This window comes from Spermophilus citellus (genome assembly GCF_964194105.1).
Source record: "Spermophilus citellus genome assembly, chromosome: 4".
Lineage (NCBI taxonomy): Eukaryota > Metazoa > Chordata > Mammalia > Rodentia > Sciuridae > Spermophilus > Spermophilus citellus.
Genome location: NC_138185.1, coordinates 104,377,422 through 104,405,240, shown reverse-complemented (window position 1 = coordinate 104,405,240; position 27,819 = coordinate 104,377,422). Strand labels below are relative to the sequence as shown.

The following is a 27,819-nucleotide window of genomic DNA, read 5'->3' as shown; positions in this document are numbered from 1 at the left end:
GTTTATTGTTTCCCAGAGTTTCAATATTTGCCTCCTTTCTTCAGGGCTCATTGTTCAGTATATACTGTGTGTCCTTTTAGGAATAATTTGCAATGGAGGGAGGTTAAAGTCCGGAGCCTAACATTCAGTATTCCCCTCCTTCCTTTGGGGCCCATTGTTATCAGGGAAGGATTTACTGGAAGGTTAATACTTGGCTAGTTTCCTCTCCCCGCTCCCGAGCTTGCAGTACTTTGCATGGTCCTTTTCCTTGCAACTCTGGAACATTGTCTCTGCTTTTCTTTTGGGGTTGTTTTGTAGGATTATTATTTTCCATAACTCTTCAGGAGCCACAATTAATTCAGCATAGTTCTGTAAAAATGGCTCACCGTACCTAATGGAGAATCATTCTCAAATATGACAGTTCACCTTAGGCTTTGATAGTCCTATGATTTTTCTAGTTTTATCTTAATACAAAGGAAAACAGATTCTTGATGAATATACGCAAATAACTACATTGCCATGAAAAGTGAAGAGTCAGAGTTTCAGAACTTGGGGGTCAACAGAAATCAGATCATTCAAAAATATTAAAAACAGTGTATACTAAATTTTTGTGGGATATTGATAGCTTTAAATTAAAGAGAAAGGATTTTTTAATATCAAACGTATAGAGCACTAAAATATCAACAGAAATATGAACAATTGCCAATAACAAATGCCCCTCATTAGTTCATTAAGTCCTGTGCTGTTTTTATTTTGGGTTACTAGTCTGCTTTCCTAAACTGTCTGCTTCTGAATCATAAAGAATCCTGGAAATTTTGACTCAGCTTGTTGGTTTTGTTTAAAAGTAGTGTAAACCATTTCATATCACACTTGATCATAGCCAAAAGCCTGAGAAGCAATAATAATATCATATCAGAACCTGTACCCAAGACTATATTTTGTAAAGAAAAGATTGCAGTACTTTGCATAGTCCTTTTTCTTGCAGCTCTGGAACTGATCTTTTTGGTTGAAAATAGAAACTCTGGCCAGTATCCTAGAGCAGAGCCTCTGCCAAATGTCAGATTAAATTAAAAAAATATGTGGATGACAAGTAATGCCTGTGGTTAATTTATGTTTGCAACCCATAATATTAGAATGGAGAGGGGTAATATTCTCTATTGGAATACATTGTATACTGTTCCATGAGTTTTTAATCTGTATTTGCTCTGATATTAAAATCATTGGAGCTGGACAAAGTGATATGGGTCTATTGTCCCAGCCAATGGAGAGGCCCAGGGTCAGAAGGATCACTTGAACCCAGGAAGTAGGTAGGGATCAGCCTGGGCAACATAGTGAGAACTGTCTCAGAAAAGAAAAAACAAAACATACTGTGAAAGTAAGGACATGGAGAACTCTCCAGGAACTTCTCAGGATTGTTTATTGTTGTTGTGACTATTGGGTTACTATTCTATCATCTTTTAATTTTTTAATGTAAAAAAAAATGGGCTGGGGCTATAGCTCAGTGGAAGAGCACTTGCCTAGCATGTGTGAGGCACTGGGTTCCATCCTTAGCACCGCATGAAAAACTGAACAAATAAAGGCATGCTGTAATTTGTAATTTTTTTCCAGCAATCTTCTTTAGGTATATAGTATCTGGAAAATGTAAGGTCAGGCAGTGGGGACCAAAAGGAGGCAGATTGAAAAGGCTGCTGAAGGAGGCTTTATTGAGATTCGCTAGGGGTGAGACCCTCCAGACCAACAGGGTGGGTCTGGGGAGAAGGGGGGCTCAACCGACTAGAAGTTTTATTGGGCTTAGGGCAGAAAGGGAGGGCTTGGGACAGGAAAGGAGGTTTTTAGAGTCCCTTGTCCTACTGGGGTTGGTCGGGGGAGCTTGCTGAGATCCAGGATTGGTCAGGAGACCCCACTAATTGACAGGTAGTTCTATCAGTGCCTGATTGGTGGTTCTTCAGCAGGTGCTAGTTGCTTGGTGCTTTGTTCCTCAGCCAACCTCAAATCGACCAAACAGAAAATTATATTTTATTTTCCCTATATTCAAGATACAATTGAGGGAAAGCCAAATCAAAAAATGACCAGAGATTTGGACACTTGGTTAAGATACTATCATAGGCGCCTGAGGAATAATACTTTTTTACTTCTTTACTCAGAGGGACAACAAACGTTTAAAATAACATAAAAAGTAACATGTTTATAAGGAATCTTGGTTTCCTTCCTCTTCCTCCCCACATTTGCTTTACTTGCTTTTTTTCATAAATAATGAAAGAATTAAAAAGTCAATATTGAGTGCAGAAAAAAATTTCTGATAAGACACCGAATCACTGCTTTCTGAGCAGATCACACAGAAGATAAGTCTTTGATATTGTACCTTAAAGCATTAACCAGTAAACCAAGAAAGCAAGTCCATTATAACTGAGAAAACCTTACTAAAATTTTAACATATCACCTAGATTCTTTTCAGATTCATAAGACAAAATGAAATATACATAGCAAGTTCTGTTTTTTATTATGCCTTTTCATTTTCTGAAGCAAACTAACCCTTTAGTTATCCTTCTTCTTTCCTAGGGGTTCTACTAGGTCAAAATCATTTTCATAACAATTCTAAGATGTTATTTTTCATATGCTATGTATTTATTATTCTTATTTCAAATGAATCAGTAAATATTTTTTAACAATTGTTTCAATTTCCAGTTTGGCATAAATACTAATACTTTAACTCCCATAAACCAAAATATTCTGGAATCGTCAGTAAGTCCTAGGGTCCTTTGGTTTCAAGGCTAAAAAGCTTGAAAACTACTACTTTTGAAGAAAACTACCAGTTTTCCTTGAAAAACAGGAGTAGTGTACACTCAGGTGTATCTCTCTGTCATGATTTCTCTCTCATTACTATCAATTACAACTTTCAGCCAAGGAACTAATTTCTGTTTCTCACAGAGAAAACTAGGTGGGGCGGGATGGATAATTTAGAGCTGTTGAGTATACAAAAGCAACTTACTAGAAATGCATTCTAATTATACATGATAATGGAATTCATTGTTACATATTCATACATGTACACAATATAACAACACACTTTGGTCAATCAATTCATTCTCCAGTACTTCCCCTTTTTTTTCCCTCCCCCCACCAGAGTCCTTTTCCTTTACTGTACTGGTTTGTCTTCTATTTTCATGAGATTTCCCCTCCCCACGCACACACCCCTTTCTATTCCTTTTTCCTCTCTAGCTTCCATATATGAGAGAAAACATAACCCTTGACTTGACCCCTGACATCTCACTTAACATAAACTTCTCAAGTTCCCATTCATTTTCCTGCAGATCACACAAATTTCATTCTTCCTTATGGTGGAGTAAAACTCCAATGCGTGTGTGTGTGTGTGTGTGTGTGTGTGTGTGTGTGTGTATGTATACATGTATATATATAACATTTTCTTTATTCATTTATTCACTGACAGACACCTTGGCTATTGTGACTGTCAACATGGGTATGCATGTAATGTTGTAGTATGCTGGTTTTAATTCTATCAAATAAATACTGAAGAGTGGTATAGCTGGGTTATATGGTGTTCCATTCCTAGACTTTGGAGGACCCTCCATACTGATTTTCATAGTAGTTGTACTGACGTACAGTCACACTAACAATGTAAAAGTTCCTTTTCCCCACATTCTCCCTAGCATTTATTGTATTCTTGATGGCTGCCCATTCTAACTGGAATGAGATAAAATCTCAGTGTAGTTTCAATTTGCATTTCCCTAATTGCTAGAGATGTTGAACATTTTTTTCAGATATTTGCTAGCCATTTGTATTTCTTCTTTTGAGAAATATCTGCTTAGTTCATTTTCCCATTTATTGTATGGTTTTTTGTTTGTTTGTTTGTTTTTGTTTTTGTTTGGTGGTAAGTTTTTTGAGTTCTCCATATACTCTGAGTATTAATTCTCTGTCAGAAAAGTAGCTAGGAAGTTTCCCTCCCATTCTGTAGGCTCTCTCTTCATACTCTTAATAGCTTCCTTTCCTCTGCACAGCTTTTTAATTTGATGCCATCCCACTTATTAATTCTTGGTATTAATGGTGCTTGGGATTGAACCCAGGGCCTCCTGTATGCTAAGCACATGCTATACCACTGAGTCACACCCCCAGCCAAACATATATCCTTTATACAACCTTTTAAAGTGTCAAAAATGAATATCTTCATTAACGTGACACAAGCCATAACCTTTATATTATAAACAAAGGAAGAAACATAAAATTAACTTGACTATTAATGTTTAAATATTCGTACTTAAAAGGTAGCTATCTAATGATATCCATTAATTAATTCAATTCAATATCAGTCCAAAGATTTACCTTGGAAATTATCTACTATAAAATATAATTATGGCTTAAACAAAATATCAGAACTAATGATTTAGTTGAACACAGTTTTACATTTTTCTTAATTTTTAATAATATATGTAAAGTAATATTAATTTATTGATCAATAAACCTGTATAAGTTTAGGAAAAACAGACCTCAATAGAATAAAATATATGTTTGTGTTATACTTTTTTCCCATGAATGTACATAATGGTGGGATTTATCATTACATATTCATATGTGCACATAATAGAACAATATAATTTGATCATTAGCACTCTCCAGTATTTCCCCGGGTCCCTTTCCTCACTCTACTTTTATCCCTTTGATTTTCATGAGACCCTGTCACCAACCTTCTTTTCCTTTTTCCTCTCTAGTTTCCACTTTGAGAGAAAACAAAAACCTTGAATTTCCAAATTTAGCTTATTTTGCTGAACAGTGTCCTCGAGTTCCATCCATTCTCCTGCAAATCACATAATGCCATTCTTCTTTATGGCTGAATACAACTTCATTGTGTACATGTGTATATACACATATTTTCTCTATCCATTTATCCATTGACAGACACATAATTTGGTTCAATAGTTTAGCTATTATGAATTGTACTGCTATAAACATGGGTATGCATGTATTCCTATACTATGCTGAATTTTAATTCTTTAGGATAAATACTGAGGAGTGGTATAGCTGGGGCATATATTGGAGCCATTCCTAGCCTTTGGAGGAATCTCCATATTCATTTCCATAGTGGTTGTTCTAATTTATAGTCCCACCAACAGTATAAAAGTATTCCTTTCTCCCACATCCTTTTTAGCATTTATTGTTATTTATTTATTTTTTAAGTTTTTTTAAATTGTAGATGGACACAATACCTTTATTTTATTTATTTTATTTTTATGTGGTGCTGAGAATCAAATCTAGTGCCTCACATGAGCTAGGCTAGTGCTCTACCACTGAGCTACAACCTCAGCCCAGTTATTTGTATTCTTGATAACTGCCTTTCTAAATGGAATAAGATAAAATCTCAGTGTATTTTCAATTTGCATTTCCCTAATTGCTAAAGATGTTGAAGAATTTTTTCATATATTTGTTGGCCATTTGTATTTATTCTTTTGAGAAGTGTCTGTTTAGTTCATTTGCCCATTTCTTACTTGATCTTTTTTTTATTTTTTAGTTGTAGTTGGACACAACACCTTTATTTCACTTGTTTATTTTTGTATGTGGTGCTGAGGATCAAACCCAGGGTCTTGCACGTGCAAGGCAAGCGCTCTACTGCTGAGCCACAACCCCAGCCCCTTTACTTGATCTTTTTTGATGTAGAGATTTTTTAGTTCTTTATATATTCTGGATATTAATCCTCTGTCAGAAGTGTAGCTAGCAAAGATATTCTCCTATTCTGTAAGCTCTCTCTTCACATTCCTAATAACTTCCTGTGCTCTGCAGAAGCTTTTTAATTTGATGCTGTCTCATTTATGAGCTCTTGGCATTATTTCCTAAGTTTTGGGGTACTATTGAGAAAGTTGTTGCCTGTGCATGTATACTGGACTGTTGACCCTACATTTTCTTTTAGGAGTTGCATAGTTTCTGGTTTAATTCCCAGGCCTTAGATCTATTTTGAGTTAATTTTTCTGCAGGTAAGAGATAAATATCTAGTCCCATTCTCTCTCTCTCTCTCTCTCTCTCTCTCTCTCTCTATATATATATATATATATATATATATATATATATATATATATATATATAACCAATTTTCCCAGAACTATTTGTTAAAAAGACTGTCTTTTCTCCAGTGTATGTTTTGGGCACCTTTGACAAGGATCAGATGACTCTGTCTGTGTGAGTTTGTCTGTGTGAGTTTGTCTGTGTGTCTTCTATTCTGTACCATTGTTCTGTGTAACTGTTTTTATGCTAGTACCATGCTGTTTTTGTTACTATAGCTCTGTAGTATCATTTGAAATCAGGTATTGTGATGCCTCCAGCATTGCTTCTTTGGGTTAGAATTGCTTTGGCTATTCTGAGTCTTTCATTCTTCCAAATGAATTTTAGAACTTTTTTTTTTAGTTCTTTAAAGAATGTCATTGGTATTTCAATGGGGATTGCACTGAATCTGTCTATTGCTTTTTGGTAGTGTAACCATTTTAACAATATTATTTCTGCCTTTCCATGAATACAGGAGTCTTTCCATCTTCTTGTGTCTTCTTCAGTTTCTTTCATCAGTGGTCTAAAGTTTTTATTACAGAGGTTATTCACCCCCTTGGTTAGATTTATTCTTGGGGTTTTTGTTTGTCATTTTGGTGTTGAGGCTACTCTGAATGGGTTTGTTTTCCTGATTTCTTTCTTGGCAGATTAATCATTGGTGTATAGGAAAGCTATTTATTTTTGAATGTTAATTCTGAAACCTGCTATTGGCCAAATTTATTTATCAGCTACATAAATCTTCTAGTGAAGTTCTTTTGGGTCTCCTAGATATAGGATCATGTCATCACAAACAAAGATAATTTGACTTCAGCTTTTCCTATCTGTATCCCTTAAATTTTCTTCTTTTGCCTGATTGCTCAGGCTAGAGTTTCAAGAACAATATTGAATAGGCACTCTGCGAATGACCATTCTGACAGTGGACATCCTTGTCTTGTTACACATTTTAAAGAAAATGATTTCAGTTTTTTCTCTACTCACCAAAGTGTTGACATTGGATTTGTCATATATAGTCTTTATGATGTGAGATAAGTCCTTTCTCTCCCTAGTTTCTTCATTTTTTTATCATGAATGGGTGTTAAATTTTGTCAAAGACTTTCTCTGTATCTATTGAGATGACTGTGATTTTTGTCCTTAATTCTATTTATGTGGTAAATTGCATTTATTTATTTGTATGTGTTAAACTACTCTTGCAACCCTGGGATAAAACCAACCTGGTCATGATGTATAATCTTCTTAATATGTTGTTGAATATGGTTTGCTAATATTAAGGATTTTTGCATCTAAGTTCATCAGGGATAATGGTCTGTTTTCATTCCTTGCTTTGTCCTTATCTGGTTTTAGCCCCAGGGAAATACTAGTTTTATAGAATGAATTTGGAAATATTCCATCTCTTTCTGTTTCACAAACTAATTTGCAATGGCATTAGTTTTTCCTTAAAGGTTGTTTGGAACCTTTCTGATTTTCTTATACAGGCATTTATAGTTATAAACTTTCCTCTTAGAACTACCTTCATGGTCTCCCAGAGGGTCTCATATTTTGTATCACTATTCTTGCTGGATTCTAAGAATTTTAAAATTTCATTCCTTGTTTCTTCAGTCACCCATTCATCATTCAAAAGTTTATTGTTCAATCTCCATGTGTTTAGTTTCTGTAGGTTCTTTTGGTGTTTATTTTTAACTTCATACCATTATGATAAGATATAAGGAATTTTTTGTATTTGCTAAGAGTTTCTTTGTGACCTAAAATATAATATATTTTGGTGAAAATTCCAGGAGCAACTGAGAAGGCAGTGTATTTGGCTATTGTTGGATGAAATAATTTATAGGCATCTGTTAAGTCCATTTGATTTGTAATATTTTTAGGTCTAAAGAGTCTTCACTGAGTTTATGTCTTGATGACCTATTTATTAGTGAGAGAGGTATATTGAAATCACACAATTATTTTTGTTCTGAGGTCTATCTGAGTCTTTAATTTAAGTGGTATCTATTTTATGTATTTAAGTACATAAGCTTTTAAGGCATAAATTTACTATCATTATTTTTTTGTGATTGCTGCTTTACTAGTATGAAGTGACTCTCTTTATCTCTTGATGAATTTTGGCTTGAGGTCTGCTTTGTCAGATGTGAGATAGCTACTTCTGCTTTTTGGGGGGCTCCATTTGCTTGGTGTATCAATTTCCATTCTTTCACTTTCAGCCTATGGTTCTCTTTTCCTGAAAGGTGAGTCTCTTGCAAACAATATACAGTTGTATCCTGTTTTTAAATCCATTCTGCCAGCATATATCTTCTAATTGGAGAGTTGAGACCATTTACATTCAATGTGTTTATAGAAAGATTTTTATTAATTTCTACCATTTTGATTTAATTCTAATATTTAATTTGGTCCTATTTCTCATTTGTTTAGCTACTCTTCAAGTGAGATTTGTCCATTTGTGAGCTCAAGGCTTGTTTTTTTTTTTTTTTAATTTCTTCAGTGTTTAGTATTATCCTAAGTATTTTCTGTAAATGCCAGCTTAGTAGTCATGAATTCTTTTAAGTTTCTGCTTGTCTTGGTAGGTTTCATTTCCTGTTCCATCATGAAGGATAACTTTGTTGGTTGTAGCAATCTTATTTGACAGTCATTTTCTTTCAGGACTTAAAATCCCCTCCTGCATTTTAGAGTTTGTGCTAAGAAAATAGAAAAAAAAAATGGCTTACTTCTAAATGTGACCTGATGTTTTCTCTTGAGGCTTATAAAATTCTATCCTTGTTCAGTATGTTAGACATTTTAATGTGTCATGAAGAGGTTCTTTTTGATTTTGTCTATTTGAGTTCTGAATACATCCTGCATCTGGATGTCCATTTCATTCTCAAGGTTTGGAAATTTTTCTCTTATTATTTTCCTAAAGAGGTTACCCATTTATTAGCCTACATCTTACAACCCTCTTCAATTTCATAGTTTCTTACATTTGGTCACTTAAGTTTCAAAGCTCTTATATATTCTGGTCATCGTTACTTCTTTTCTTTAATATTTTCTGAATGTTTGGGACTTGCCACTTTGTCTTCCAGCTCTTAGATTCTCTCTTCAGCATAGTCTACTCTATTTTGGAGACACTCATCTGAACATTTTATTTGATTTTTGTGTGTGTGTCTTTCATTTCCACATTCTTTTGTTCTTTTTCAGTATCTCTATCTCCTTATTGTTTTTTCTCATTCATGTCCTGTACTGACTTCTTTAATTTATTCAGTTGTTTTGGTGTGTTCTCTTGGAATCCATTGGTAATTTTTATATTAATTCCTTTGAATTCTTTTTCTGGTATTTCATCTACTTCAATATTTTCGGAGTCAGTTGCTGATGAATTTGAACTTCAAGAGGTGTCATAATACCTTGTGTTTTCATACTTCTTAGGTTCCTATGTTGGGTTTTATACATATGTTGGGATGGATTTCTCTTCCAATCTTAAGTGTGGGCCTTTTTAGGGCACAAAGTGTTCTAGAGTGGTTAGATTGAGATCCCCTTGTAGATACACATGTTGTCTATCACCTTTGTGTTCATTCTGTTTTTGCTGTAGGAGTAGATGTCTATCAGTGGGACCTGAGCCCCCTCCCCTAATAGCTATTTCTCCTTGGGGCCTGGTTATCTCTTCTTTGTATTCAAATATCACTGAAATTTGAGTGTGGTCAATTTGTGTATGGACCAAGGCATAGTATCTGTTGGCTAGGTTTAGTTGATCAGCAGAGTCTCTACCCTCTGCTGATCAGTAGTGTCCTCATAGATTCCAAGCATCTCATAGAAAAGGAAGAAACAAACAATAGCAATAACAGAAGCAAACAACGTATAGCATTAAAATAAATACCTGTTGCCTACTATGACATCTTCAGCACTAATTACCCCCCAAACACGAATGGTGGAGTCATCCATTGCTGAAAGCAAAAACAATAAATAGCCGTGAACTAGATCTGTCGTTAAACAATATGTGTCAACAATGCCATCCATAGTATTAATCACTGCAGCAACATGAATGGTGGTATGGGTAGGAGTTATATAAACTAAATAGTTCTAAAAGATGGTAAAAATACAGTTCATTAAGAGAAAAGAAAATGTGAAGGTAAGTCTGAATGAAAGAAGTCTAGAATGTTCAAAATGTGAAAAGAGAGAAAGCAGAAGAGATGTAGCAATTGATAGCTATAAAGGAGGAGAAAATAATTTTAAAAAACAAAATAATGAAAGAGAAAGAATGATAGAATTTTGGTTGTTAGAGGGAGAGGAAAAGAAAGAAAGAGAAACAAACAAAAACAAAACAAAAATGAACAAAAAATCCTAACCTGCAAAAGACAAGGAAAAATAGCAATCATTTAAAATGCCAAAATGAGAAAGAAACAAATATGTATGTGTGTGTGTGTGTGTGTGTATATATATATCCAAATATGTACAGGTATATATGCACATATATATATATCCATAAACCAATCAGCACAGCAAGAACACTTTAGGGGGGATGATTCTTAATGAAAAATGAAAGAATTGTCTCTACTAAGTTGGTCAAAACTGTCGATGAGGTTGGATGGTCACTATCTACATCTGACTGTCCTCCTTTCCATTTCTTCTTGGGCTATGGAGAGAGAAAGAGAGAGAGAGAGAAAGAGAGAGAGAGAGCGCATATATGCATGAGAGAGAACAAATAAGTGAGGACTAGGGTTTTTTTTTTTAAGTTGTAGTTGGACACAATATCTTTATTTATTTATTTTTATGTGGTGCTGAGGATCGAACCCAGGCCTCGCACATGCCTGCTGAGTGCTCTACTGCTGAGCCTCAACCCCAGCCTTTGGGTTTTTTTTAACACCTTCCTCTTTTGTGTTGCTCACCAAGCTGGTAGCTGAAGTGGTCTAAAGCTGAAACTGCTTAAAATAACTTACATCTTCCCTTCTGACCAGCAAAAGGTAGGATGGAATGGGAAGTACTGTAGACAGATCAGATCACTAGACTCCCAGGGTGGGGCGGCTACAGAGTTCTAATGAGGAGTTCTAATGGCAAGGGCTTAGTTCTGATCAGGCCTTAAGGACATTTTTAGTTGGTATCTGCTCTGGAGAGATTTGCCAGCCTACCTATAAGGCCAGACAGATACCAGTCTCTGCTGGGAATCTCAATTTCAGAAACCTCCTGAGAATTCTACTTGTGAGGCAGGGAAGCCAACCCTTCAGAGGTCTTACACATTACAGTGCCCATGAACACAGCTTTCCCAGGCTTAATCCCTGAAGTTAATCACACCTGCCTTTTCAGTTTCCTGACCCTCCTCAGCTAATTGTTTGGGTCACCAGACTCAAAGGGAAAGCACACCCCTCCATATCTCTGAATTCAATTCCCCTGGGTACAATCTTCTTTGTGCCTGTTTCACTCATGTTCTACTACGTACACCCTAGGCCACATGGTAGGAACTTGCCAGGGCAATATGGCAATATTTGCTATAATTTCTCGGACTCCTGTAGAAGCAAGTTGTGTCATGACCTCCTCAAGATAGCTCCCCACTTCAGCCCTCTGCTTGCCAGTTGAGAAATACACAGTTCTTTTCAAATAAGTTTTCTATACAGCCTCTTGATCAGCTAAGCTCAGGCTGCTTTTCTGATCTTCAGTATTTTTCTGTGCCAAGTTTGTCTATTGTCTTTCTCTCTGCTTGTTTATCCCTTTCTCTGTGGTGACCCAGTACCACTGCTCCTACTGTAACCAGGTTGGCTCAAGTGTACTCTTTCTTGTTTTTTTTTTTTATTTTTATTGTTCTTGTTCTTTGTTTAATGCACCCACATGTCTGGTCTCTAAGAGACTCTGACTGTCTAATATTGAATTTCAGTGAAAACTCTTTCACCCACTTTGCTTGACTCCCAAGCCATGGAACACCTGGAAATACAGCCTTCACTAATCTGCCATTTTGAATCTGTAATACATAAATGTACTGTTGTTAACCCAGGAAAAAGATATAGCTATTTTTATTAAACCAAAACTATTAAGTTAGTCTTGTTTGTGAAAGATTTGCTCTTATTAATATGAACTGGATTCTCAAAATATGTCTTAGTTTTAGTGAGAAGGATTTTATTTAAGCTCAGCATATTTCAAGCATTAGAATTTCAGTTTCCTTATTCTGGGAATTTTTGGAATATTCAGTTATATAAGAGCTTATTTATCCCTATGTCAGTCAGAATAGTACTCCTTTAATTTGAGAGGCTCCATACTGTCATTTATTAATATTCCCTGTAGATACTTCATCCTCACATAATGAGAGGTAAGAGCCTTTCTGAATTTTAGTCATACAGAGACAGAGCCTATCATTTCAGCTGTACATATTTGGCACAAGTCAAGAGTAAGCACAGAGACACAAAACTCACTGGTCCACATGTCAAAGAGATGTTCTCCTTTCCAGTGAGCATAACATTTTTAATCAATTTGAACTAAAAAAAAAGAAAGAAAGAAAAGAAAAAAAGACAAATAGAGAAATAATTCTTTTCCAAGCCCGAAAAATCAGATTCTCTTATCCAACATATATATATCATCATCTACCTACTATAATCTTTAGATAATCATACTATGAAACCAAAGCCCTTTCATTGCTCTTACTAATGGGAAATAATCTATGTGCCATAAATGAACAACAACAACAAAAAGACATAAAATTAGTAGAGAGGGAAAAAATCTAATGAAACAGAGAACCAACAAATTTAAAGTTCTGCTTTGGATTCACCTCTGAGAACCACAAAAAGACAGGCTAGAGTATAAACTGCTCAGGAGGAAGACTTCTCTTGGAATTCCATTCATCTGGCTCTGCCAGGTGAATCCATGGGCATCCCAATGGATTTAAAACTGATTAAAAAAAAATTTTTTTAAATCATGATTTTCATACACATTGTAATGAGTGGGCTATTCCATTTACATAGATAAACAAGTTTGCATCTTTCCACAATGCCAGGATTTATTGAACATCAATAAATTCACAAGCTACATCAGTTTCATCAGCTTTAGTTCACTAAGTACTCCTGATTTTACTTGGTAGTCATGACTGTGGCAATTCAAGTTCTTTACTCCATTCCAATCTTAATTACTGAAATCTATAACATGCAAATCACTCATCACAATTCATGCAGTGGTAAAAGGCTACAAAGAGGCTGAAAAAGAGTTAAGGTGGCCACAGAATACAAAGAGGTAATACAAAGAACAAATACAAATACAAAGAACAAATACAAAGACAATGAAAAGTGCAGCCATATAGTATCAGATAACCCCAAAAGATACATTTGACAAAAAACCTGGTAGTCTTTTTGCTGTTGTTGTTGTCTACTTCAAACAGAACAACCCAGGTAGCAGCCCTTTCAGTCCTTGGCTTTTTGGCAAAGTTAGACATAAATCAAACAGCCTTCCGTCTACAACTTAGTAGTCTCTTAGAGTAAAAGTGGGGGGAGGGTTTGTGTTCACCTATGTCTGCACTACTAGCTGGTGAGGCCTTGACTTGTGGCCTCACTTTCCTCCGGGCATCTTATGACCTATCCTGGGATCACCTAGAAATAAGTATTGCAGGGTGGAGGTAGGACTTTGTGATGAGTTTAAATCAGCAAAGCATGATCTGTGGAAGAGTTACCCAGAGTGACTATTAGTAAGCTCTGGTTTCACCAGAACCCTCCCAAGTGGTATTTGCTCACATGGCCAGAAGTTCAGATCAGAGAGGGGCTTTGCTGCCTTGGCAGAGATTAAAGTCTGTGCTATCTACGACAGTAGCAGTCTCATTGTTGACAAGTCTCATCACTTGTCAGGTGGTAAAATAAAGACAGATCTATTTAAGAGATGCAATATAGAAGTAAAAACATATCATCTCTGAAAGGCTAGTTACAGGAAGCTAAAATGATTACAGCTAAGAATCACTTATAATTGGAAAATGCAAGAAATCCATTGTGCTTAAATACTACTGCATTTGATATGTTGCCTCATTGAATTATATGTTGTATTTTTGGCTATCAGCAGTGTCTATCGCTATATGTTTTATTAAACTTGGTTTCCAAAAGGAATATTAGTATTTTGAATCATTTTATTAACCATAAAAAAATTTATATTTTTCTTAAGGTTAGTTGGTTAAGATAGGCTGGTTCTTGGCATTTTTTTTCCAAGATAAGACTTTAGCTTTTGCATCTCTAAATTTAATAGAAGGTTATAGTTCAAAGAAAAAGTTCAAAATGCCTCTGTGATTAATTGGAGCAAAATCCTTTTTACTTTGACTTTTAGCATTGTGCCATGTGCTTTATCAAACATCAGGAATTATCTTGATCTTTAGAACACCTTTATGGAATGGAAATATAACAGCCTCAAAGCTGATAATAGAAGAACAGATGCAAATGCATAAAACAGCTGTTCTATTTAGCTATGCATTATAATGCTTTTCATTTTAGCAACCCTCTGATTAAAGTTCTCAGTAGAAACAACTGATATCTTTCTTGACCTCACCATATTTAGAACAAAACTTAATAGGATGAATCTCCTTGACACCTCATATTTTGCAACATCATTGTACTTCTCACACAGGGCAGGATATGGTTATACAACAATGGAAACGTATCTGCTCTCTCAGGACGACTTCTCTTCTACTTGAGTTTTTCTCACTGATTTGTGTCACTTGTTCAAGAGTTAAAAATTACCCTTCAGAACCAACTTGGCTTATCTCATGCTGTTGAAGCTGAGGGCCAATGAAAAGCAAGGTATATCTTGCTTTAAATTTCTTCATTTTCTTCTTATTGTTGCATAATGAAGTTATATCAAATTATGTGTTTTTTCCTGAGGTTTTTATGTTTTGTTCACTCTCTTTATCATCCACTATCTCATTTGGAAGACAGCTAAAAATATTCCTTTATCTTATCAATAAGATTTCATTTGCTACACAGGAATACCATGCAGAGTGACAACTGTGACTTCTGCCCAGCTCTAATACTTAACTTCTTTTGTCAGGAAGTGAACTGATGCTGGCTTCTCTTTGTCTTATTCCAAGTTGGGGCATGACATTTCCCCTGCATTAGAAGGTTGTTGAGTCCTGAAGCCTGGGAAGGTAAGATGCCAGCACGAATACATTTAGCACTGTGGTTTAATTGTGTAAGACTTTCCAGCTGTTCCTGGTTTACAGTCTTGAGCCCTCAAGTTTTACCAAACATGAATGGGGAAAATCTCTACAGTTGGAAGGCCCACTTACATATTATTCATAATATTTAAGTATGACTTTATATTTATTGAAAATACTACTTAAAGGGAAAACTAGTACATACCAATTTTATGTATAAATACTTTGTATATGTATAAATACTTTGTAAATGTATATTTTTACCAAGAATCATAATAGGTTATTTAAAAACATATATATGTGATTTGATAGTTTTAATTTTTTCTTCTTATCATTTTTTTAAATTTTTTTAAAGAGAGAGAGAGAATTTTAATATTTATTTTTTAGTTATCAGCGGACACAACATCTTTGTATGTGGTGCTGAGGATCGAACCCGGGCTGCACGCATGCCAGGCGAGCGTGCTACCCGCTTGAGCCACATCCCCAGCCCCCTTATCATTTTTTAAATAAAATTTTTTAAAGAATAGTTTTAGATTTTTCTCCCTGATCATTTTTTTGAGGTAGACAAAATAGGAAGAACAGAGACTTGATCAATTGTTTTGTTAATATGGAGAAACAAGACCACATTAAGAAACTAACAAATCACAAAATTTTATCTCATTGCTCTGGTTAACCCAGCCAGTAGTATTCCAGGGTGTTTCTCTAAGAAAGTATTCATTGGAGAAGACTGGCCAATGCAAACTCCATAATGAAAATCTTATTTTTATCCTGCTGTAGTTGACTCTCATCATTTTCTTGACATGCTTCCTTTACTTCCTGTTCTTTAGCTAGTTTCAGTAAATAAAATACTTCACATTTTCACAGTAATTTACTTAATCTAAAAACTTACAGTCCTTCACATTAAAACTATAAATAATACCCTGACTAATGACAAATATGGATTATTCTCTATGCAGTCTATTTCATCATTTATATTCAGACATAATCTATAATCTATTTCAGCATATGAATTAGCTGGGTAATAGTCAATCTTGAAGGAGTCTAGGATTTTGCTTTTTAATCAGGCTTATATTAGACTCATAATTATCTAGAGATACAACAAAATTTTTGCAAGATTGAATATTAGTCAAGTTATCTATAGACATTATTAAGAATATAATAAATGCTTAATAAGGTTACATTTAGGGAACTAGTTAATAAAAAAGGCAAAGGTTGTGATCCAGTCTTCCCTGAGTTTTTGGCATGTCAAATCTGGTAGGAGTTTCATAGGATTTTGGCTATATATGTTATCATATGGCCTTGAATGAACTATTAAAGGGATCCACGCCCATGTTGCCAGTTTATTTTCTTAAACACTTCTGGTAGTTTTCTTTTTCTTTTTGTTTTGGTTTTTCATTTTTCACATGTTACAGATTGAACTTTGATTGCCACACAGAGTATTGGTTAACTAGAAGTCACCTTTTGCATATGCCAGTATTTGAATTTTTCTTTCTAGGATAGCTGGAAGTGAGGTGGCACTGACATTGAATCTTTCTTTGGCTTGTGAATTCTTTTATTATTATTTTATAATTCTGTTTCTTGTTTCTGAGAAATACTTAATACTACTAACAGAACATTTATTGATCACCATGCTCTTACCCTTTTCTAGCTGTAATTTTTCTTAGGCATTTTATTCCCTACAGATCAATATTAAGTAAACACGGCCTTTGCAAAGTGACTACTTTCATTTCAATTTCACTTGTATGATTCAGTATTCACAACAATTTTTGACATTGTCTTATTTGATTCTGACAATAGCCCTATGAAATAGTTAAGGCAGGTATTGCTCCTTTGATTTTGACTTTTGAGTAGCCCAAGATCATATATCCAACAAGCACCATAGTGGGGTCAGGAAACTAGTTTCCAGCTTATAGTCCAGTGTTTGTTCTTGAAACTAAATGGCACTCTGTTCACATGATTCAAAACCTGGTTCTTTTTACTCATGCTAAATGTCTCTAATGTGTTAACAACGTACCTTGAACACAGCAGAATCTGAAATACTTTGCAGTATACTCAACATAGCTACAATATTTAGGGTCAGATTGTTGGTGGTATAAGCTGAATTCTGAGTTTTGGAGCTGCTCATCCTACTGAGCATTTGTATACATTCCAGCATTAATCTTAGGATGCCAGGAAATGGGCATGATCCCTTAGTCCTTGGTATTTACCTCATTAGGTAGCACAACTATTTACTACTTGGAAATCTATGCAGTAATGAGGCATATAAGTAATTTAACAAGAGAGTTATTCACATAAAGAAAAAAGCTACTTAGTTTCGCGTAAATGTGGGTACAAAACTCAACCTTTCTGTGTTTTTCTCGGCTGGTACAAGAAGTTCTCTGTCTGTACTTCATTAAACCTGTTTACCTATAAAAGAGTTGTTTGAAATTCTACATTTGTATTGTAACTGGGTCATAACATTTTCATAAAAAGAGCTAGAAGTTTAAAAGTGTACTCCTTGTGCACAATCATTGGTAGGCAGTATTTACTTTTTTATATAATAAATACCTAAAATTGTAAAATTCATTTTTAGGTTAGCCAATTCTACTTCTTAGATAAGAGTATAATATTTAAATGTGACTTTGCTTTTCTCTAAATTCTGATGACTCATTAAACTATAACAAAACTTTTTTCTTGAATTTAAGTTAACCATCAGGATTTCTTTTCCTGCAAGTGCATGTGTTTGCTTTGCCCCTGCAGTGAGACAGAGAAACCCCTCTTGTTGACTGGTTTCCCTCCTATGCCTTTTCCTATTTGCTTACACCCTGATCTGACCTCTAGGCTTATGTGTACACCATTCTCCTGACTCCTTCCAACTCAGAGCATGGTCCAGATGAAAGATTTATGTTAGTTACATCAGCTAGTTTGTCTTTTTTTTTCCCCCCTTAAAGTCTAATCTTATCTGAATTTGAACAGCCTTAAGAAATCCAAGTAATAAGTTTATATTTTTTTAAATAAATATTTCTTATCAAAAGAAATTATACTGCTTCATTTCAGGATTTATTTATTTAAGGCTTAAGTTAATTTTTCTAGAATATAAATTGAACGCCATTTAAAACATTATTTCAAAAATTGAGAACTTTTTTAAAAATTATTACAGGATTTTCTTTCAGTGGTTAAAACTTAAAAGAAAAAAAATTAGAAGGCATGAATAATTGGTACTTGCTCAATTCTTTGTTTTGTTTTTGTGGTACTAGGAGTTGAGCCCAGGGCACGCTACCACTGATATACATCCCCATACCTTTTTATTTCTTATTTTGAGACAGGGTCTCACTGTTGCTGAGGCTGGTCTCAAACTTGAAATTCTCCCTCCTCAGCCTCCTGAGTCACTGGGATTATACTACCATGCCCAGACTACTAAATTGTGGAAGAGTTTTTATTTTATGTTTTGGTTACTCGGGGGAGACACTTTCCTCTGCTTATCTGTGACAGGGTGTGTGCTGACTGTGACTGTGTGTGTGTGTGTGTGTGTGTGTGTGTGTGTGTTCCCCTTTTGGGAAATGGGAGGTGGAGAAAGGAGAAAGAAATTTTTTCACTTTATCTTTTTTTCTCCTAGTGCTTGTTTAACTGACCTTACCTGTGGAAAAATTAGCATATATAGACTTTAAGTATTTGTGATTTTACCCCAGAATATTTCCACTTAAAAAGCATATCAGTCTGCCCCCCAGGTCTCATCCTTACTTTTCCTTGTTTACCTCCTCAACCTGATCTTCATAGTAGTTTGAGAGAATATGGATGCTGCTTTACCTAACCCAACTCCGGCAGTGGGAGCTCCCACAGTAACACTGCTGCCTCACACGGCCCGGCTGGAGGCTCATGTGGAACCTTTCCTCTGCTCAGCTGGCTAAAGTCGATCCTGTGTGCTATACCTCAACATCCTTTCCTTTTATTTATATGTAGACTACTTTATTAGCCTATCACATTAGTTGTCAAAGCTACTGATTAGTTTGTGTGTAACTTTTAAGACCTGTGTCTTTATTAGTCTAGAGAAATGACAGTAAATTTCTAAATATCTACCTAAGCTGGAAAGAGGTAAGGAGGAGAATTAACTTAATACTTTCTGTTTTTGGTAAAACCAGCTTAAAATATATCACCTTTTTTTTTTTAAACACAGAATTAGTGCTAAATTTAGTTTACTGCAGATTTACTCCATGACTTCTTGGGTTGCTTTATAAATAAAAATTAGTTATATTAAGATACTATATCTTAAATGCAACTGCAAAATAATAAAATTAATCTAATGTTATGTCATTCTTGTTAATTTATATCAATCTTTGTGTTTTATAATCCTTTGAACACATTGACAGGGAGAAAGGAACTTGTTAATACCAAAGATTATCATTCTTTGTCATATAGTATTATTTCTTTTGTTTTTGTGATGCTGGAGATCAAACCCAGGGCCTTGCACATGCCAAGCAAGTACTCCACTACTGAGCTACACCTCCAGTCTTGTCATAGGCCTAGAGAGCTAAGGGTAATTTGCTTTAAAATATTATAGTTGGCTCATGATAATATTAAAAAGTATTCTAACAAAGACAACTAGTAATGTAGGGAGTAGAGCTACACTATAAAGTCACAATATTGAAGCAATGTGATAGAAGTCAAGATTAGATGTACAGATAATTGAAGAATAGAAATACTATTATTTACACAAATTTGACGTGTTCAAGTAGGCATTGTTAAACAGTGGGTAAGGTATTGAATATTTAATAATGAGGTTGAAATAACAAGTTAGTAATTTTGAGGAAAAAATGCATTTAGAGCTAAACCTGTACCCAAATGCAACAAAATTAATTTTAGATGAATTTGAGTTATGTTCAAACAATCACATCATTGAAAATCTAGAGGATAAGTCAGGTGTCATGTTGCTGGCATCACGACTCCCAGCTTCTTGGGAGGCTGAGACAGGAGGATCACGTGAGCCTGGAAGTTTGAGACCAGCCTGGGTAACCTAGCGAGACCCTATCTCAAAAGAAAATCTAGGGGCTGGAATTATGGCTCAGTGGTAGAGCACTTGCCTAGCATGTGTGAGGCACTGGATTTGGTTCTCAGCACCATATATAAATAAATAAAGGCTAATCGACAACTAAAAAAAATTAAATAGAAGTCTGAATATAATTCCTTTATAGTTTCTTAGCCATTAGAAAAATGGAAAAAGAAGACAGCAAACATTGGTCTAGAAGCCCTTCCGCTTCTTACCACCCTTAAGTGGGATGCACCCTTATAGAATCTGCCCCTATCTTGTAAGAAATCTAATTTGTTTCATTGTAACTGTATCCCTTGAGCATCATAGGGCATGTCTCTTCCACAGTTATAATCTGAAGATTAGTCTCCTTCCTTCATACAAGCTACCTTTTGCTGTCCAGATTAGCTAATGGAGCAGAGATGCATTCTTTATCTGATATTTTATCCCTATAGGTGCGTTGAAAATTACACAGGAGCTCGTTGTGAAGAAGTTTTTCTTCCAAGTTCAAGCATTCAAAGCAAAAGCAACCTGTTTGCAGCTTTCCTGGCATTGACCGTTCTTCTAGTAACACTTACCATTGCAGCCCTCTACTTCCTTTGCAGGTAACCAAAATAGAAACATGCTCTTGAAAATAAAAGTAGCACATAAAGTAGTGATTCCACTAAATAATTAATATGCTTTCACTCTGGGAGGTTTTATGTTTAGAATTATTCCTCTAATGCAGCTTTTGTAATTAATTTAAAAGTAAATTTTAAAGCATCTTATTACTAAGTAGTCTCAATTTGTCCTTTTTTACTACCATCATAATTTGGACTTTTTGGACTTTCTTAAACAACTAAGGTTTAAACTTACTAAGGTAAAATGTCACCTAAATATTTAGGTGTTTGGGGCATGATGACTATAGTGAGGGTGGGTCTACCTTCTCCTAAATATTTAAGTGAGGTCTGTTTTAAGTTAAGTCTTGAATATGAAAGAAAAAAACAACTTATGCAATACTGGAAATAAAAGTTTAAGACATGTGGTTAATATGTAGAATTTAGAGCCTACTGTACTGTAGGCACTGTGCTTCACATAATTAATCCCATACTGAATAAGGAAGACTTGTTCCCTAACTTCATAGGAGATTTAAATCTATGTAGAGAGAGACAAATAAGCAGGCAATTAATTTGGGAAGACTGGTAACTCATAAGAGACAAAAGGAAAAATTACTTTCATGGAGAATGCTGTACACTGAAGATTACTTTCATTCAGCAGTTTTAATCTTCAGTGTTTTTTGAAATTGTGTGAAAATGTGAAATTTATTAAATTTAGGAGTTATCCAATATCATTACTCATCATTAACATTTACTAAATGCATACTGTATGCTATTCATACTTGTGAAAAAGAGCTGAGGATAATCATAAAAGAGATGCAAGTTGGCTTAAGAAGTTTATATTCTTAAAAAAATGTAGGTAAAATAGTATTTCATAAAATATTGATTTCTCTCTCAATTGTTTTATGTCAAGGAGTAATTAAGATTTGGAGGGAGTTCTTTTTTAAATATGTGGTATCATGTATTTTATTTCAAAATACATCATGAAGGCAATCCAGTAGGTTTTGTCTCTCATAATTTTAACATCTGACTACTTCAGATACAAAAAGTTACATACAAGCCCATTGGATCAGGTTGTGTTTCCCAAATATAGCCATACAATAGCTTTCATTTCCACATACTCTTCTGCAATGTGATCTTGCCACTCTCCCATCAAGAGGTAGTTTATTTCTCTAAATCTTTGAATATGGGCAGGCACTATTATTCCTTGGGCCATAGAATTCTGTTCATTTCAGTTTTGAAGTGGCCTAAAAGCTTCCACTTCTTGCCACCCATACACAGGATGCTCCCATATAGAATCCATCCTTATCTTGTAAGAAATCTAAACAGCACAAAGAACCAGCCCCACAGCCAGTGACAACTATCAGCCATTTAAATGAGCCATCTCAGACGTCCAGTTCATTTGAACCTTTGGTTGACTCCTGACTTAGCTGCTGATTGCCTATAATCACAGAGACTCCAAGCTAAAAATGCTCAGCTATCAATCCACAGAACCATGAGCAATAATTTTTTTTATTCCACTAAATTTAGGGTAGGCTAGGTGCAGTGTAATGCCTGTAATCCCAAGTGACTCGGGAGGCTGAGGCAGGAGGATCGCGAGTTCAAAGCCAACCTCAGCAATTTAGTGAGGCACTTAGCAACTCAGTGAGACCCTGTCTCTAAATAAAATATGAAAAAGTGCTGGAGATGTGGCTCATTGGTTAAACACCCCTGGGTTCAATTCTCAGTACAAAAATAAATAGGATGGTATGTTATACAGTATTAGATAATAAGAACAGACATTGGGATTTGATTTACCCTTGACTTTAAATGTGTAAATGTCTGGAATAGTGAATGATCTATTCTTATTCTAGTCTTCTAAACATTTGTCAGTCAGTATGCTAAGGGGAAAACTAGCTGATTAACTGCTCTAGTGCTGGCTTCGGATAGAGTTTTAAACTTTTAATTGGATAATGAATTACTCTTTGTACCACCAGTTATGATAGTCTAGGTTTGGCTATAGTAACTATCAGCGTACTATGATTTGAATTTAGTGAGCTCCAAATTTTATGCATTGGAAACTTAATTCCCCAAGTACTGAGGGTTCTACCAGCATGAATGAATGAGTAATCACTAGAGTGGCTTTGTTATAAAATAAGTGCTCTCTGGCTTGCTGGCTCTGTCTCCTCATGTGATGCCCTCTGCCATGACAAGACCCAGATCAAAGGCCCTCATCAGTTACTGAGCAAAATACCAGTGCTTGTAAATTTCCCAGTCTGTGGTATTCAGTTTTAGCAACAGAAAAAAAGAAAGACTAAGACACAACCTTAATAGTGACTCAAAATGTTAAAAGACTATTCCTCATATTTAATATGTAATTATTATGAGCTAGTACACATGGTTTTGTTATCATATTCACTTAAGGACTCAAATTATGGAGTAATCACTAATTTCAGTGCTGTCAGTTGTTAAGCCAGAGGAAAAAAAGAGCTGGAGGGTCTCACACTTGAAATGGTCTGCCTATGTGACACACATCACTGCCTACTTAATTAACTGGCCAGAACAAGTTTCATGATCCTACTCAATTACAAAGAGTGTCAGAAAATGCAGTTCAATCATTTGCTTATAAGTTAGAGAACCAGAAGTACATGTCTAACAGTTACCAAAAAGTCTTAATAAGGAAATTCGATATTCTACTGGGATTTGTTGCCAGTGATTTGTATGGTTTTTAAATCCATAGAATTTAATATTGCTATAATTATCCAAAAATTAAATTATTTTGTCAATCCATAGAGTTTGTGAAGAGCATGATATGTTGTACCCCACAGTGCTCAATGCCACTGAGCATCAAAGTCTCAGATATGATACCTTTCTATTCATAGTTGCTCCCCAGACTGCCAGAATTTAGAAATATTTTTAATATGAAGAGCACTAAAGTAGACAAAATAATGTCTTTGGGGTAGAAAGCATAGTCATAATAGAAGAAAAAGATTATATAAGAACAATTGGTTCTAAATAAAAGAAGGGGGAAAAAATTCTTTAATTACAAATGCTATGTGGGTTTGCATTCTTCCTGAATTTAGACACTCTGAAGTGGGAGGTGGGTGGTAAGAATATAAACTAGTCCAGGCTGGAAATGTTCCCAGGCTGTTGACAGAAACAAATACAAATCAATGCTGGAAGAACCTACTTTCATTCTTTACCTTAAAAAGCATCTTAACATCATAAAAAAATACCAAACAGAAGAGAAAAGGTACCATTAGTTAGAACTACCAGAAATAACTGATAGTAGATATTCAAAATTTTTACTTTTCAAAAGAATCAGATGTGATATAAATTACTTATGTTTTATACCTATCAAAAAATAAATGAGAGACTTAAAAATAAGCAGATTTTACAAAGACCAAAACAGAACTCCAACAAATAATTATAATTTTTAAAAACTCAGTATATGTCTTAGTTCAAGAGAATTTATTTAAAGATTAGCTAAGGGCTGCCAGCTATGGGTCAACTCATTAGCATATGAAAAGAAACCTATCATTTCAGAGATTCCAAGGATTATATGAATTGTGTGCCAGGAAACAGGGACTAAGACTCCATTCTCATGACCTGATTATCTCCCAGAAAATCCTATCTCCAGATACTATCACATTGGGGAAGACTTCAACATATGAATTTCTTTTAGCCTTCGGGGACACAAGGCAGTATATAAAATTAGCAAAGTCTCAAAATACAAATCAAAATTTGAAATATAAAGGAAAATTAAACAAAACTACTATAATAGTTAAATTGTAATGTATGACTCAGAAATTTATAGGGAGATAAAAACCAGTAACATAAGATTTAAACAATATAATTAACAAGGTTAATCTACTACTTATAGTAGCCAATAGCTACAAAATTCTTTACAAGCTCATACAGAATATTTTTGAAATTCTTCTGTCAATAAAGAAGTTTTTATCACAAGAGGCAAGAGGATCATAAGTTTGAGGCCAGCTTTAACTACTTAGCAATATCCTGTCTCAAAATAAAAATAAGAAGGTCTGGGGCTATAATTCAGTATACATGAGGGCCTGGGTTCCAGGCCCAAACAAACAACAACAACAACAACAAAAAAAAAACCCAGGCCCAGTTTTACTAGTGAGTTTCTTAAAACAAACCACATGCTATCATTGAATATAGATAAACAGGAATATTCACTTATTCTTTTTTTAGACTAGCATCATTTTGATACATCTACAAAGTGTACTAGTCTGCTAAGGCTGATATGACAATATGCCACAGACTAGGTACCTTAAATAACAGAAGTTTATTTTCTCCCAGTTACAAAGATTAAAAGCCCAAGATCAAGATGCCACTGTAGTTGATTTCTGGTAAGGCCCTCTTCCTGGCTTGTAGATGGCCGTTTCTCTGGGTGTGCATGAAGAGGAAAAAAACCTCTCTGGTGTCTCTTCCTATTATAAGGACACCCATCATTTCGGATTAGGGCCCTACCCTTAGCCTAAAATTACCTTCCCTAAATACCACCTTCAAATACAGTCACGTTGGGAGTTTAGGGCTTCAACATATGAATTTTGTGGGGACACGATTTAGTTCATAACAGATAACATTATGTATTAGAACTCTCAGATGAAAGAGAACCAGTAGGATGTAAATGCGTGTGTGTGATACACACACACACACTTTTTAAGAAACTGACTCAAGCAATTATGGAGGCTGCCAAGTCCAAAATCTGCAGGGGCCAGCAGGCTACAGATCCAGGGAAAGACTGCTATTGCATTTCAAGTTCATAGGCAATCAGGTTGGGAACCTAGAGAAGAGTCAGTATTCATTTCAATTCTATAGGACACAGAATTCCTTATAACTCCAGGGAGGTCAGTCTTTAGTTATTAAAGCCTTCAGCTGATCAGATAAGGCCCATCCACATCAGGAAAGCCACTCTGTTTTACTCAAAATCCAGATTTAAGCATTCATCTCATCCAAAAAACATCTATCTGATGATCTTGGATTTATTCCAGGAAATGCAAAGTTGATGGAACATTAAAAATTAAGCTAGATATGGTGGAATGCACCTGTAACTCCATCAACTCAGGAGGCTGAAACAAGATTGCAAGATCAAGACCAGCCTGAGCAACTTAGTAAAACCCTGTTGTTGTTGTTGTTGTTTTGTTTTGTTTTGTTTAATAGAGTTGGGGATGCAGTTCGGTAATAGAGCACTTGCCTAGAATGCAGAAGGCCCTGGCTGAATTCAATCCCCAATACTGAAAAAATAAATATTTCATTTTACTTATAGATTGAAGGAGAAAAATCTTTTAGCCTTCTCAATAAAAACTTATACCAAACTAAGAAGAAGAAAAAAAGTATGACTATAAAAAGCCTAGAGCTTTTCCATTTTCCATTTGTGCAGCATATGTAGATATTTGACATACAGAAGAGATGGTATTGCAGAGCAGTGGAGAAATAATGGGCTTTCAATAAAAGTTGTTGGCATTATTGCTTATCCATACAGAAGAAAGTAAAATTGAGGTTTTGCCTTACAGCATACGTCAAAATCAGCTCAGAGAGATTAAAGGCTTATATTTGAAAAGCTAAATGAAAACTATTAGAAGAACATTTAAAGAATATCTTTGTATCTTTAGAGGATAGGGACAGATTTTGGAAATAAGAATCATAAAGCAAAAGATGACAAAAGAAATGGCTAATAAATTTGATTTTATCAAAATTGAAAACTCCTAGTTTCCAAGATACCACTAAAAAAAGACCAACCAAGCTACAAACTAGAAGAAGATATATGCAACACAAGAAATATAGTCATGGATATTTATTTCTTGAATATATCAGATCACTAAGAAAAAGGTAAACATGTAGACAAATGGGAAAAAAATAATTGAATTTATAAAAGATGAAAGATCCAGAAAATAAACATGCAAGCCTTGCAACCTTTTTATAGAAATGCAAGTCATACCCACAATGAAAAACCATTATTTCACCTGTGAGCCTGGCAAAATAAGTTTTTTAAATCACAGCCAGACAATATAAAATGGTTTTATATTAAAATTTGAAAAGTTTTAACACTTTTGAATCAGTTTGCAAATACCTTGTAAAGCTGAACAAGTGTGTGCCCATTCTTCTTCTGGCTACAGATATCTGAAATTCTTACAGATGTTTACCAGGAGTTTATAGTAGAACCGGTTATAATAATAAAAATATTGAAAAGTACCCAAGTTCTCATGAACATGAAATGGACAAAAAGTTACATCATTCAAAAGAACAATATGTAAGAGAAGAAATGAACTACAGTTACATATATCAACCTGGATAAATCTTACAAACATAATTTTGGGTGAAGAAGCAAGTTACAAAAGAAAACATGACAACAAAATTCCATTCATATAAAGTCTAAAATGAAGCAAACCCAAATATATATATACATACATACACACATATTTATGTACACACACATGTGTATATGATACATGCATATACACACACGCACACAGTAGGTATAAAGAAAGGAGAGACACTGGTTACCACAAAATACAGGCAGGTGGTTACTACTGGTGTGGACAGGAAGGATTCAGTTAGAGAAAGTACACATAGGGCTTTTGAGATATGTTCATAGTGTATTTCTCATCTCATGCTGGGTATATGTATATTTATTGTTCATTGTCTAACTTTATGCATTTTATTCACCCTTTTTGTTTGAATGCTTTATTTCACAACAAAGCAACAATTTGCTCATAAAAGTTAAACACATTCATTTTAGAACATTTGGAAAATGGGCATAACTTTAATCAATGAGAAAAAATAGCATTTTTACAAAAATGACTAATTTTCAGGGTTGTAATGTTCTTGAAATCATGTACTTTCCATTTTCAAATGACAACATAAGCAGAAGTAATTTTTATGTAATTATGTAAGTAAAGATGTGCCAAGAGCAGAATTAATTTGAAAAATAACATGAGTAGCTATTGCTCATGAAATCTAGAGATTAGATTTGGATCTGTTGTATACCGACCATGTGAAATGTATTTGTCTTTTGGAAATGTGGTTTTAAGAATGAAACCAAGGGCTGGGGTTATGGCTCAGTGATACAGCGCTTTGCCTAGCATGTGTGATGCACTGGGTTCAATTCTCAGCAGCACATATAAATGAAT

At 34.8% G+C, this 27,819-nt stretch overlaps 1 protein-coding gene across 25 annotated transcripts in view; it reads left to right on the top strand.

The window, feature by feature from the left end:
- The window catches only part of NRG4 (neuregulin 4), a 176,737-nt gene that overhangs the window by 120,605 nt on the left and 28,313 nt on the right, over positions 1–27,819 (top strand). For all 25 annotated transcript variants that reach the window (XR_014021811.1, XR_014021812.1, XM_081293068.1 and 22 more), the window contains one exon: positions 20,543–20,692. Coding sequence is in view for 23 of the 25 variants with exons in the window: in XM_081293068.1 (XP_081149194.1) it covers positions 20,543–20,692 (150 nt within the window). In the remaining 2 variants the exon portion in view is untranslated. The remainder of the gene's footprint in view (positions 1–20,542; positions 20,693–27,819) is intronic.